General features: G+C 41.5%; 1 protein-coding gene across 4 annotated transcripts in view; it reads right to left on the bottom strand.

Moving 5' to 3' along the window:
- The window catches only part of LOC116848143 (chondroitin sulfate proteoglycan 4), an 88,446-nt gene that overhangs the window by 57,304 nt on the left and 15,999 nt on the right, over nt 1-15,143 (bottom strand). The window contains exons 1-2 of one of the 4 annotated variants that reach the window (XM_032823935.1): nt 14,631-15,122; nt 6,227-6,954 (exon numbers count right to left, since the gene is read on the bottom strand). In XM_032823935.1, coding sequence (XP_032679826.1) covers nt 6,227-6,326 — 100 coding nt within the window. In that variant the 5' untranslated portion in view covers nt 6,327-6,954; nt 14,631-15,122. Of the gene's footprint in view, nt 1-6,226; nt 6,955-11,700; nt 14,609-14,630; nt 15,123-15,143 lie in introns of those variants that run through there. The other 3 variants (XM_032823936.1, XM_032823937.1, XM_032823938.1) reach the window with 3 other exon arrangements.

The following is a 15,143-nucleotide window of genomic DNA, read 5'->3' as shown; positions in this document are numbered from 1 at the left end:
ATCTACTCGGGCATCGCCGGAGAACGTGTAAAAACAAACGCGCGATATGCGTTGCGCTGCGAGCCGTCGGGTGGAATTCGTTCGCAGCGCCGCGACAGCCGCCTCGTCGCACGCGCCACGCAGATTAACTTGACAAATGGAAAACTAATTATAGCGGCCGGCTATCGCGGACTTGTTTCGCTATGACGCGTATGCATCGCAGGAAATACGCGTAAAGACTCGGGATCAGCCGTGAACAATGTAAAACGGACGCCGTCCATTAGGGTTAGACCGGGGCATGTTGGCCGTGTGCTTTGTGTATTTATCATTAGAGGTACAGAGGAAACGAAAGTGCAGAATGTTCCCTTTAGAACGTACGTACTCTTCTCTCTGAATGCCAGTAAAATTGGAATATTATTACAGTTAAGAGGCAGAAAAAACTTTGAAAATTTAGGAGCTGCCAAGTACGTTTTCGAGCGTCTCGACATTTTGCGTTAATATTCGTCGCAAATGAATGAAATTAAGCGACGTGTTATTAATTCAAATAAAGCTCCCTCCACGCAGAAAAATACATACCGCATTCAATTAAATATTACTTGTTTCAAGCATTTCATGAGTTTATGTATCGACAAATCTATTAAAAGTTTGTTATAAGTATCAAATTTATTCGAAACGCATTCTGAATCCTGGTAAGTTTAGCATTTCAATCAAGAATATTAAATTAAAGGAAAAATTCGTTTTGCTTACTGCATAAAGTCGAAGCAACTTTTTCTTCGACAAAGTTTGATGATACCCTTGTAAAGAAAATAAATTCTTCTTTTGTATACAGTGGGTTTTGCAGCGGGTTGCAGACACAATGAAAGTTGGGAGTTCACCAAACTATCAAAATTGAGAGTCGTTAGGGCTTGTCTAGTAAATATAATATTAATTATACTATTTATTGTTCTTAATTATATTATTATTATTATTATTATTATGTACATGCGTCGGTAATAACTCTCAATTTTGACAGTTTGTTGAAATCCCAATTTCATTATGTCTAAACCGTTTTATAACGCACTGTACATGATAATGAGCTTTCCTCAAACTTGAGAGAAATATTTTAAGACTATTTTTAAAAAACATTCTTTATTGAAGATAATTATTACTTCAAAGTGAACTGAATTCTTTTTCTTAACAGTAGAATAAATGAATTTTTTTCTGTGTGCAAGCGATACACTGTTTCGGGTAATAAAAGCAATTTTTGTTCGTAAAGTGAAATCGAGCATATGGACGGATGGGGTAAAGTTGGCTCATATTTGAGGGCCGACAGGAGACCGTGGAGAGACTCTAAAGAACTTTCGCAGAGACCCTGGAATTACTGATCAAGATAAACTTTTTATATGTGGCCTTCCTGTCCTGAGTTACTAACCAACTTGACTCAATATCAGGATAAAATCGCGACTGGAAATTTACCCCACGATCAAGTTGACCCTAATCAGTTATTTGATTTATACAAGGCAATGTTATTTGATCCTGATAAAGTCATGCAACGCAGTATGATAATCAGAATCTTATTAATAATGATTATTAACACTTAGAACATTATTAATCCCTCATGTGGTATGCTCGGAAAAGTTTCGTAATAAAATATTAAATTCCTTTAACTTGAACTATTGTATTTTTTTTAAATTCTCATAGCAAATACAGATTAAAATTAGATATGTTTTGCATTCTATTCTTAAAATTTTTCGAAGGAAATAGCAATAAAGAGAATAAAAAAATCTAGATATGTTTAAAAAGAAAAAACAATGCTGGGAAGAATCGTACAGGCATTTAAATCATCTTTGAAAAGGTTCATGATTAGGATCCGATAATATCATTTTACACAAACCAAATAATTGACTAGGATCAATTTGATCAAAACCGTGAGATACATTTTTAGTCGGGATGGTTATGTGCAACATGTATTCATATTTTGGTTATTATTGAACAAAATACGATTTATAAGATCGTTGCAGGCATAAAAACATAGAAGAAGATTGTTCCTATCATATTGATACAGTCAATCACAATAATTGGTTGTCTGAGGAATTGAAACTTCAAAATTCTGAAAAGTGATCCAATTTGATCTGATCTCCCTATTTTATATGTGGTCTTTGTACTCTGAGTTGCTAACTAATTTGACCAGGGAAGATGGCGATATGTTCGTATTTCGGTTATTTCGGCAAAACAAAATATGTTGTTCATTGTATTGTTCATTGTATTGCTCAGTGTATTGTTCATTGAAATGCTATATTTATAACTCGTGGTTCAGTTAGAAGTATAGCACTGCAATCAGTAAAATCTCGCTGAAAGGATCGGTTAATAATAGCGACTATTTATTATATCTATTGGTGATATACTTTGCAAAGATAATAATACAGATAGTATATAATGCATACAAAGCGCATAGAAGCCGCTAATTCTATTGTCACAAACGCAGAAAGTTGGATTTAGTACAGCGTATAACGAATTTGTGTACTACAGATTTTGCGACTTGAAATATTATTTCCAACGGCCGAATTCAGTGAGAAATGAGCAATAAAGGAGGGGTGTTTTCACTGAAAATTAAGGGATGTGTACACAGACAAATGCATACTGCAAGTAAATGTAGCTTGTTTCAAATATTTTATAAGTTTACATATCCGTAAATCTATCATAAGTTCGTCGCTAGCATCAAATTTATCTAAGATATATTTTGAATTCTAGTTTTAGCATTTCGATCGAAAATGTTAAGTTAAAACAAAAATCCCGTTTGCTTACTGTATAAAGTCGAACTAACCTTTTCTCTTCGATGAAGTTTTATAATATTCTTAAAGAGAATATACATTCTTCTTTTGTGGAGATGATAATGAGGATAATGAGATAATGAGGTCTTTTTAAATTTGTGACGAGCACATTTTAGGATTATTATCAAGAAATTTATCTTTGTTAAAGATAATTATTACTTTAAAAAAGAATAGTAAGCCGAGTAACCGCTTTTCTTAGCAGTAGAATGACATTTTTTCTATGTGATCATTGGTGAAATAGTCCTTTTATACTGATTCAATCAGAAACAATTTTACTGATTCACTTTCAGAGAGTAAGGTAGGATCGTTGTGAGCATAGAGGAAGACATAGAAGAAGATTGTGTTTATCACATTTGCCCAGCCAATCACAACAATTAGTTGTCTAAGAAATAGTAACTTTGGAATTCTGAAAAATGTGACATCTTACCTCAGTTTTCCCTATGTCTTCCAATTCTCGTAGCTTCACGTAATATCCGCCGCTAATGACGTACTAAGCACGTAAAATTTCATCAAACCAACTTCCATAAGCGTATAGGAAACAAAAAAAAATGCGCAGAAAAGGTATTTGTTAATTCGCGCAAATATACGCGTCCGCGACACGCGCGCGCGCGCGCGCATGTGTGTGTGTGTATACGGATTTTATCGGTACGGAAATACGCGACACGCCGTTATTGATTGTTACGAGCGCGCCGGCGGAAGCTCTTTCTTTTTCCTATTTTTCTTTTTTTTCCCATTTTGATTTTAACAGAGTTCGAGCACGTTACAGATTTTCTGTTTGGACTTGTATCGCGATTTGATCGCTCGTTAAATTCAGATCGATCGAATAAGATAGCGGCGTTGAGGAAAGATGGTTCCGCGAGAATTGTAACGGGGCGCGGATTACACGTTTCGATCATTCGGTTTTCATTCTGGAGCGGAGCGGCGAACGTGTATCGAGTATCGCACAATGATAACGATAATTCGTACGCGAGTGCACTTTGGTGTGTTTTGTAACGGCGTATGATTTGGCAGCGAGTTATTACTTCAACGTGATTTCCGCGTTCGATTATTGCGAATTGGGCAAATTTAATTAGCGGCTCTGAAAATACTCGCATCCGTTTCTCTCGCTTGTGCGATTTCACATCGTGTTCCACGCGCAGGGGACTATTAACGCAGCGGGAAAAAAGGAAGAAAAACGCCGATTTTTCAAGTAACCTTGCCGTCATATTTCCGACCGTTTTAACAATGCAGCGCGCTATGGTGTGCGTGTGTCGCGTCCTGTCGAGCTCTAACGTCGCGAAAGAAATACAGTTCGTCCATATTTATCGACGGTGGCACGCAGCGCGCGTATAACGACGTTGGGGGAATTTAAATGACTTATTTCGCGATATTACGGAGCAATTTTTCCCCATTCTTAACATACAGTCGACACCACGGTCGGTGCGGTCGCTACACGCGCGAAATAGCTCGCGTACAACGGAAGACGTAACGTGAATGTTTCATGATGCGTTCGGCAGTTCCGCGTGATAAGACGCGGAAACGACGTATTCGAATTATCCGTGGAATAAATGTGAAATATCGAAGGATATTTCAGTCGCGGACAGCCTTCAGAATACGTTACTCAGAATATTTCTTGCGATATATATCTAATAGAGTTCCAGTTAGAGATTCTCCGAAATAATTATAGCTCGTGTGGAAGTTTCCCAAGCATTCTCAAGTACAGTAGATTCCGTTCAGATTATCCAAACTTGTTGCAAATATGGTGCATCATATCGCGATAGCATCGGGAATTCTATTCTTATCTCAATTATAGAAAATCTTCCGGGATCTAATTGGCATCCGTTCCAATTTCCGAAATAATTGAAGTTGCGATTCTGAGTGAGAAACTCAAAGGCAGAAAAAAAGTTGCGTAGAAAGAGTGAAAGGAAAAGAGGGGAGAGACGCTAAGAATAATAAAGTAATACTTCGTACTTTCATGAATTACGATTTGTAGAAATATGAGGTCTGTTCTTTTTAAAATATAGACTACTATATATAGTCACACATTCTTATAATTTACCGTCTGTTCATTAAAAATAACCACAATGCATTTAAATGTTTAATGTTAAAGTTTTATGTTTGAAATAAAAATATAATATATACCGTTTTATTTTCGAGACATCTATAATTGATTAAAAAAAAAAAAGTTGAAAAAAAATGCTTGAAACAATATTTAAGTTTTTTTAAATATTTAAGTATTTAAAATGTACGTACATTTTCAAGATGTTTCAGATGTTTTGTGCAACATAAATATAACATAGAAACCGAAAAAAAGAAAACTTTGGGAAAACGCTCGGAAGATATAATGAGATCGGTTTCTCATTTAGAGTCATATTTTTGAAATATTACATTTCTAATCTTCGAATCTTAAATTTCGAATCTTAGAATCGTAGATTTCTCAATTATTCGTCATTTTTGTCATTTTCTTGAAATATCGAAATGAATTTCAACTAGATCTCAAGATATTTTCTTTGCAAGAATGTTATAAATATATGATTCTAAGTGAAAGACTCAACATTTTTCTAATATTCTTTCTGGTTTTGATTTTATACTTTAGGATTGAACAAAACATGTGTTGATTTTCGAAATCTCATTTTTCAGTAAAATACTTAAAGTGCTTTAAAATATATAATTTATGTTTTAAATATATAATTTACTGAGTAAGATACTCGCTTTAAAATATTTAAATTTTTTTATCTTGTAGTCTATCGAATACAGTTTGATAAAAAGCACGAATTCTCATAGCGTTTCGATCGTAGACAGAGAAATCATATTTGGGACAAGAATGGAATTTCCAAGTGGCATCAGCAGAGTGGAATAACCAATTTTGGGGGCAGTTTTGGGCATTCTAATCGGAATCTATGCTGAACCGGGAAAATCTTGGGACATTTCTATGCGGGATGTAATATTGACATGAAATTTCGTCGAACACGCGTAGCGCCGGGGGAGAGCCGGCCTACGTACGTTCACCCGGTGTGCGCCGACCGTGTCCGCAGATGAAGAGCTGAAGACTGAAGTGCGCCTCTCCCGATATATAATCGTTCGTGCGGGGGTGTTTACGAAGGGACGCCGGGTGCGGCGGTCTCGAGTACTATTAAAAGCGCCATGCGGCGATGTGTGCGCGCGCGGCGACCATTAAACCGCTCTCGCTATAAGTAAATTCGCAGTAACTACTCATGCCGGCGGCCATAAAAGTTAATCTTCGCCGCTCCTTCTCGCGCCGTCCCTCCGGCCGTCCGAGTGGCGATGCGGAAAGCAAAATCCGTATTTCTTTCGACGCCCGCCCCCGCTGCCAACGGCGGCGGCGGCGGCGGAGGAATACCGGGGAAGGTAAGATGAAAAGGGGTGAGACGGGAGGAGAGAAAGGAATGGGCGGGAAGAGAGAGGGAGAAAGGTCGAGTCGCGACGCTGTGTCTTACCTTTTTCGTCCGTTTGGCAGTAACCCAGCAGAGAGGCTGTTACTGCTAAGAACATTAGCAGTCCCATGTCGGTGAGAAACGCTGGCCCCTTCCTGTGCATCTTCTTTTATTCAGCCACCCCGTCCGTTCTGTCCACCAGCCGCGACCTCCCCGCAGACCAACGCGCGCTCCCCTTCTCTTCCAGCAGCGGGGGTGAAACAGGGTGCACCGTTCTGACGAACGACCTCACGGACCGGCTCTTAAGGGATATCGATTTCACGTGACGGGGCTTACAAAACGCTATTTACGGGGCAGAGCGGGCTAAGATTCGAACGTACTTTTCCCATCCATTTCTTGCTCGTACGTCTTGCCCGTCACGCACATCGCGGAATCTTGTTTTCCTCTCTTTCTCTCTCTTTCTCTCTCTCTCTCTCTCTCTCTCTCTCCCTCTCTGCCTTTCTTTCTCGCTCCACTTCCGGCGTCGGCGTCGACGCCGACGAACGAATCGTCGACGACGGTCGAATTGAGCCGCTGATCCGCGTACGCTTATCGATCGTAGATCGGAGAGCGTCCCGCATCCGTAGGGACGTTAACGGCTGATTTAGTAGAAAAGTGCGAAAACGTCGAGCCTTCCCACGAAAGTCCTCCGCGCGGGCTGACGTATCTCCCAGGATGCGGCGCGAAAGCTGGCATCTCGTTGCGCGTATTCCCTTCGGCGCTCTCGCGTCGCGCCACCGATTCGGTCGATTCTGAAAGAACAGCGGCGCACAGGTGCAGAACGACGCGCAACGGACTTTTCGCTAAACGGCTCCGCGCGTCGCTGCCGCCGCCGCCGCCACTTCGAGCTTTCAGCACGTACGTGCTCGTTGCGGAAAGCTCGCGCGAGCGTTGGCTCGAGCTGTGTGAAGGCAGGTGCGAGACGTCGCGCATGTATTTCCATCGGGTTTTCCGAGCGGCAAGAGAGGAATTTCGTTGAAAATTATTGTTGCGTTGGCTAAACTCGGCGTAGAATAATCTGTCGGTACATTTTATAAAGCGCTATTCCGATCAGGTATTAGCGATATCCCGAGCAGAACCATTTTCGGGGAAAACTGGTCACAGAAACTAACCGGTTTATACGGTTTAATCTTTATTAGATTTGACAGTAACTGTTAAACAAATGAGAGACTCGTGTTGAGGCAAAACTGGTTAATTATTGGCTAATATTTAAACTCTTAATAAATGGCATTGTTAAAGAATGTATTTTCTAGTATAAAAAGTAGCCAGAAGTTAGCCAAACAGACTAATAACTAATAGCTAGATTATGCCCAAATTCGCAACATTCAACACTCAGAGAAAAAATAGTAATGGCAAGTACAAAGTGACAACTATAATTTTGTGTGTGTGTGTGTGTGTGTACGAGTATGTAGAATTATGATGTATACAGTTACACGAGGAGAGAAAATATTATATAGTCCCTTTTCATAGAAATTATTTTCAATTTTACTATGTTTTAGTAGTCCGGGAATAGATTGTTAATAAGGTCTATCTTGTTAAGGGACATAATAAATTTCATAAATTTTTTTAGAAACATAGCAAATTTCGCTAGAAACAGCAAGTTTCTTAATATTATATTTTAATTCTTAAAGCATAAGTAGTACGTATAAAATAAAAGGATGGCAAATTACTGCAGAATGTCAGTCTGTTCGTAGGTTACAAAGTCTTGTAGTAATCTTTATTATAAAATTTCCTCTTCATATATCAATTCTACATATAATTCGTGTAATCATCATTTTCTTCTAGTGTAGTTCTTATTCCTTGACCATAATTTAGCCAGATTAATTAGGAAAACTAATTAGTAAATAATAGGTAGTTTGTCTATTTGAAACTAACAATATTCTGGCTAACATTTTCTATTAAACATTTACTGCAATAGAGTTAGATAATATGAAGTTAATGCTATTAGTTAAAGCTTTTAGTTTTATTAACTTTTGTGTATTTATAAATGATCATCACAGCAAACATTAAAACATGGAAAAATGAAAAGAAAAATATAAATATTTAAAAATTGTTAAAAAGAGATACATGCGCTTTCATATAAATGCAAGTGTGCATAAACTTTTGTGTTTTCGCAGTTTTTTGTATATAAAATATGCTTTTTAAAGACTAGAAGATAAAACACTAAATGTTTTAGCTATTGTTTAGTCTTTTTCATAGCTATTCTTTACCGAAATTCAGTGGTTGATCATAAATTCGTCGAATTTCTGTTGAGAATAGATCATTTCATTGAATAGGTTTGGAAAACCTAATTGGGAAATGTTTAGCGTTGTGTTCGCAATTCAAAAGAAAATGAAAATTAAAGATGGAAATATAAAAATTTACTAGAAACTGGTTAGAAATTCATAATAATCATATGATTAATAACTGGCTAGTTTCACCATCTAGTTATCATCGAAACAAGCGTCGACTAAATAGATCATAATATTAAATAAAAATATTAGACAATAAGGAAAATTCCTGGCCATTTATTATTTTCTGGCTTACTTTCTACTCGAGATGTTGATTGTTTTCGTTGCACTTGCGCAAAGTGAGCGAAGTGATCTCAGTAGGTAGACAATTTCAGATTACATAGCAAATTCTGAGAGAAAAAGAAAATTTAACGACTTCCAAATGTTTGGTCGATGCTTATCGACACAGACGGCCTCCAGGAATTCCCGAAAATTCGTTCTATGCAAATCGCCCCGAAATTGCCTGCAGCGTATGATAATAATTGGATGCGGGGCATTCTTCGGAATATTCACCCGGCTGCGGAGTAGCGAATGATTACTTCATCGTTTTAGGTGTGTTTTAGCGATGTAAATGCGTGACCGCACGATATGAGTGCTCTCGCCGAAGTTTTTGCGAAGGTTTATTTTCAGAATGAAAAAGCAGCAACGTACCGCGTGACGCTATTGTTCGAAAGCGTCATAATCTCGGCGAGGCCGTTGCAAAAAGCAATAAACGTAAAGCTAATATTTTTCGACGGAGGTATTTGCGTGACAGTTACGGCATCGAGAATAATACACTCGCGCGGAACGACTTTCCAAAAAAATATGCATATCCGCGAAAGTATTAAGGGAATACTAAAGTGGATGACGAATAACTCCAAAAACGTCGATAATATAAAAGTGGTCGTCACTGACACTATATACTATCCTTTTCGTATTTCTTGTATATGTAGATTGTATATAAATGTATGTTGCTTTGTTTTATCATATGCTAGCAGAAACTATAACTACGCATATATAGAAATCTTTCTGCAAACTTCTCGTATATTTCTGAGCTTTTAAATTCAGTGAAGATACAGAAATGTTCCTTGAAATTTCCGTTAGCGGGGCGAACACACGTGTAGTGCGTACAAGTTGCAGAACTTTTGTATGAAGTAAATATTCACGTCAACTGACAGTTTGAGATGTCAATTTTAAAATTTTTGTGGTTTTTGTCACGTACTGAGCGATGCTGCAATTCATTGTTGCACTTATTTTCAGTGTATAAAAGCATTTGTAATTCTGTGCAATCAATACGACGTAAACTTTGTAAAAATAGTCAACATTTTGTTGGTAAAGGTTTCAGGTATGGCGTTCGTTTATAAGCGGATGCTGGAGTCGAAGTCTTTATTGACAAAATATTGACTTTTTTATGCAAAGTGAACATTGCCTGCATACAATGACAAATGCTCTTACACAATAAGAATACTTGAGAATGAATTGGAGCATTATTCAATATATGACAAAAACAATAAAAAATCTCAAAGTTGGCATTTCGAGTGTAAATTAGTCTGTCAGACGTTGTCAGTTGAAGTAAATATTCGCTTGATATAAAAGATCTGTATATGCCGAATGCGAGTTTCCGCTGTGAAAATTTGTAAAAAAACCTTGCTGTACCTTTAAGGTAAATGTTCCAATGCCCGGACATGTACCTAATTCCGGACACTCTTATTATTTTGAATATTTCTCTAAATATTTCATCTTTCAACGTACACTAAATATAAATATTAAATGTATGTATACCAGTATGTATGTATTGTACGTTGAAAGTTGAAATATTCATATTCAAATATAAAAATAATAACAATGTCCGGAGATTGGTACAGATATCTTATATCTGAATTTAAAATATATCGGAGAAATTTACAGAAAGATTTCTACATACGCTTAATTAAGTTTTCCGCTAAATATATACAAGGCAACTTACATTTATATACGATAATATATAAGAATAAGAATAATGATACTATATGTATAAGAAATACGAGAAAGATAGCGTGACTGTATTAGTCACAATAGTCTCTACGTTATCGACATTTTTGGAGTTTGTCATCGACTCCACTATTCCCTTAAGGGGATGCTGGAGTTGAAATATTTACCGACAGAATACCTTTTTCTGCAAACTTTAGGTTGTATTGGCTGCACAGAATGACAAATGCTTTCTTCCACAATAAAAATATCCGCGAGAATGAATCAGAACACTGTTTAATTTATGACAAAAACGATAAAAGATTTCAAAGTAGATATTTCGAATGTAAATTAGCTTGTCAGACACTGTCAGTTCATGTAAGTACTCGCCTGATTAAAAAAAATCCGTAGCTTGTATATGTTGAACGCGAGTTTGCTCCGCTCAGAAAAATTTCAAAGTGCATTGCAGTACTGAAATCTGAATTCTAGAAGCTTAAAGATATCGGAAAAGTTTGCAGAAAGATTTCCATATATGCGTGGTTAGGTTTCTCCCGCTAAACATGGCAAAATAAAGCTACACGCATTTACGTAAGATCTATATGTATATACAAGAAATACAAGAGGATAAAAGGATAGCGTGGTTGTATTAGTAACGATCGTCTCTGCTTTATCGACATTTTTCGAGTTCGTCATCGATTTCAGCATCCCCTTGACAAGGCTCTGTTCAAAAATATATATAACGTTCAGTATGATTAATAAGATTAATTTCTGGCGATACTTCGACGCGCGTATAAATCACCTTGCCTCTGTACGGCTGCGATGCGGCGGCTGTTTCGCGGAAACGTCACCTCGCTCTCTTAGAGTCCGAAGTGACGTTTTCTCGATAGTTCGGCCGCTATAATCGCAGCGAGAGAGCTCGATTTCGAACGAATTGACGCGCGCCCGCTTCCTCTCTCGCGAATCATACGCGGCAACTGGTCTGTCATCGCGTCGGCCGCTGTCTAAAATAATTATTCTCATTGGAGGCGGGGAGGCGCCGCGTCTCGCCCCGGTCGTTGCCGCAACCACGAAAATTGCCGCGGTCGAAATTAAAGCCACTTGAGAATCCCCATTCTCGCGGGCACAACGGAAAGCGGTACTTTTTCGCGACTCCAGAGAGGGACCATTCGAATGCCACGAATACGAACCGCGCCGCGTGATAAGAAGTTTTCCGTCTAGGTAAGGAAAAGCGGGACTTTCACACCGCGAATCTAAACATTTAAACGACCCTGCCAACCCACAACTTGGCACTCTCTCACTCACTCTCTCTCTCTCTCTCTCGCCACCCTGGCGTCGGTTTACTTAAAGAGTTTCTCGCGAGAAATAGAGCAGGTGAAGGGATGGAAAGTCCCGCCGCGGACTTGCTCGCATCGCGATCCCCGCGAATCTCATTTGCAATGACCAATATTCGACACGGTCAACGATCCTCGTGCGAGTGGCGGGCGACGACGAAATTTACAAAGAGAAAAGAAGAGAAGTGGAGGAAGAAGTAGAAGAAGAGACAGAAGCACGAAGCGAGCAAAAAGGCAAGTCGACACGCTCGACATGCACACGGGCCATATTTTTCGTCCTCTCGCTGCCTCCTCCGTCTCCTCTCTCCACTTTCTTCTTGTGTGCACACTCGTCCTCCATCCACAGCCGATCGTCTCGACGCAACACTCCACCGCGGGAAAGAAGCGCACACCGGCGTGCACGAGCCGATATTCCTATACGGCGGGTGAGAGTCTCCGAGCCGAAATTTTAACCCTACTTTCGGACCTGAATTTTCCAACACCTGTACTTTCTGAAGGATCAGTGTATGTATAATACACAGAAACTGAGATCCTATTCAACGTCAAAGGCAGAGAACACACCAAATGCCATTTGTATATAAAGAGAATTTTACAGTAAAAATTACTATAGGGGATTTTGTAGCCGAATAGGTCGACATTCTGTAGTAATTCCACTACACTTTCACATGTGCTACTTATATTTTAAGAAGTAAAATGTGCCATCAAAACATCCGTCGTGTTTCCAGTGAAATTTACTTCGCTCCTTAGCAAGATGGACCTTACCAACAGTCTATTCCTAGACTATCAAAAACGTAATGTAAAACTGGAAAGAATTTATCTAAAAAAGAAAATTGTAACATTCTAATCCGTGTAGATAGGTTCTAAAGAGTATCTGTCGGTAAAGTTAGTAGGTTAAGTACATTCAAAAGTGGTCGATGTAGGCTCTAGAGTGTCAAAACAAGCGTTAAATGGAATATCGAGGCCGAAAGAGTACGATAAAAATTCCGACTCGGGTCGCGAGCGCAAAACAAACCACCCCCGGACTACATCCACACATTTCCAGCCGCCACGCCGAGCGAGACCTCGAACGCTCATCCATAAGGCAGCCCCCCGTGCAACTCGCTCTTGCGAGACGCGCCGGGGTGGCAAACTGCGCGCTTTATTCGAAAGGTACACGTTCCGTCTGTACGATCCCTGGCCACGTTGTTCCCGTTGCACCGTCAAATCGGATTTTCCATATCCGCGAGATCGCACCTCTTTTTCACCCCTGTTGTTCTCACGCTCGGCTGCGCGCGCGTGGGGGGGTCGTTAACGATTTTATCACGCCTAATTGTTGCCTCGGAGAAGACGGTGCATTTCGACGAAATTTGCGGAAACGTTGCGATGCACGTGTGTGTGTGTGTATATATATATACACACACACACACACACATCTTTCTGTACAAATGGGGATATATGTGCGCGCGGACATATATCGGGCTCGTAGAAAGCCGTTTAATCTCGCGGCGGATTCACGTGAATCGGGTCGGGGAGATACATCTCGGTAATTTTCAGTGCTCCCACTCCGCCTGGGCGGCCGATTAAACGGGCTTCGGGTATCACGGCGGAACGGCTGATGTTTTTACCATACTTCCTGTTTTTACGCGACGCTGAAGAGGGTCGCGACTGGCCGAGGGATCGTCGCAGTGATACGATACTCTCGTCAGATAGTAACATACATATGCACACGTACTCGCGAGAGCGTGCGCGCTCACACACACACACACACACACACACACACACACACACTTATATATTTAACGCGCTTTCGGAGCACATATGTGGCCATTCCGCGCACACATGGCTGCGTTTGCACACGCGGAGTCTCGTGGAAGAAAATCAGAACGTCCCCAACGAGCGTCCACGCGCGCAAAAGGGAGAGATGTAATGGAGAAGAAAGAGCGGCTATCGCGCTTTAAAGATGCGAGATTATCGGGGCCAATAACAGGTGCCGCGATTAAAGGTACGGATGCACGCTACGAGCCCCGTAAACCCTATTACGACCGGTAATAGGATCAGCGAATCGGCAGGTAATGCGTAATCTCACGTAGTTACAACCGACGTGACCCGACCGCGACGTGAATCTCGGCCACTGATTGCATGCGATCGGTATCGCTGGCCAATCTGAACGTGAGACAAGCCGGCTCGGCAAAGAACATCTCTCTAAGCTGCTGAACCTGCTGAAAGCGGTGCAAGCACCGCTGCAGAGCTCTCGTAGACGCGCTGCGCCTCGTCGAAATTCGCAGCGCGTTGCGTTTTCCGAAGATTTTTAATTATCGTGGAAAATGCCGTCTCATCTATCCAGCCGGCCTAGATTGCGCCGTTATCTACGATCGCGCCGCGGGGACGTGTGGCAATTTCCATCGTATCTCCGACGTATTTTTCCCCGTTTCGCAGCTTCGAGTGCCGCAAGACGGCCACTGTTGTCTGCCTGGCAGGCTACTTTACCTCGATAATCGGTGCAACAAGACGACGCGGACAGTGCAGCAATACGATGCATCCTCTACGACAAAGCACGCGCATTCACCCCCACACACATACGCATATACATGCACGCATATGCACACAGGACGAGAGACGGTCAGCCGATATCGCCGGCGGCGGCAGGTAGGGATCGAACGTAGGATTTCGGACAAGACGAACGAGACAAAGTCGCGCTTTGACGGCAGATACGCACGAGTCATGCACGAGCGACCGATGAGAAAAGGTGCGCGCGAATGATGAAGGTAAGCGAAATTTGCGTCCGTGGGCCGTGACCGGTCGTATAGCCTCCGAGTCGGCGAGAAAGCCGAGGACCCGTGTAATGGCTCACGTAGGCGAACCCGTGCACGCGGCTGAAATTTAAACCACCACTACCACCACGTCACCATCAGCACCACTCACCACCACGACTACCGCCACCAGCAGCACCAGCACCAGCACCGGCAGCACCACTGACACCAACAACCACCACCACCACTACTACCACATTAAAGTACCCACCGGTACAAGTACCCACACACTACTGCCGCCACTGCCACCGGCTCGTATCACCGCCACCCACCCTTGGCCGCTCTCGTGGTGGTGAGAGCGAAGCGAGCGAGCGAGCGAGACGCGAATAGAGCGACGGGAACGAGAGGCGGAGTTGAGGGAGGCTAGCAACCCCCAGACCGGCGTCGCCGTCGTTTCGTCACGGAATCCACGCAGCGGACCGGCCGCCCCGCGCGCATTCCGATAAAATCCGGCCAGTTCCTCTCACGTTTCCTTCACGAGGCGCGAGGATCGGCGTGGAGGACGTGTGCGGCTTTACGGCCGTGCGTGTCGCATGCTGCGTGTACCAAAATGGTGAAGGTCGGCGCGGCGCTGTCCCGGCTCGTTTTCACTCGCGGCTGCGGCGTGCGGAGAGAGAGAGAGAGA

This window comes from Odontomachus brunneus, unplaced genomic scaffold (genome assembly GCF_010583005.1).
Source record: "Odontomachus brunneus isolate Ranch 3 - 2012 unplaced genomic scaffold, Obru_v1 Obru_scaffold_090, whole genome shotgun sequence".
NCBI classification, from domain to species: Eukaryota; Metazoa; Arthropoda; class Insecta; order Hymenoptera; family Formicidae; genus Odontomachus; species Odontomachus brunneus.
This window is presented reverse-complemented; position numbering and strand designations above follow the sequence as displayed.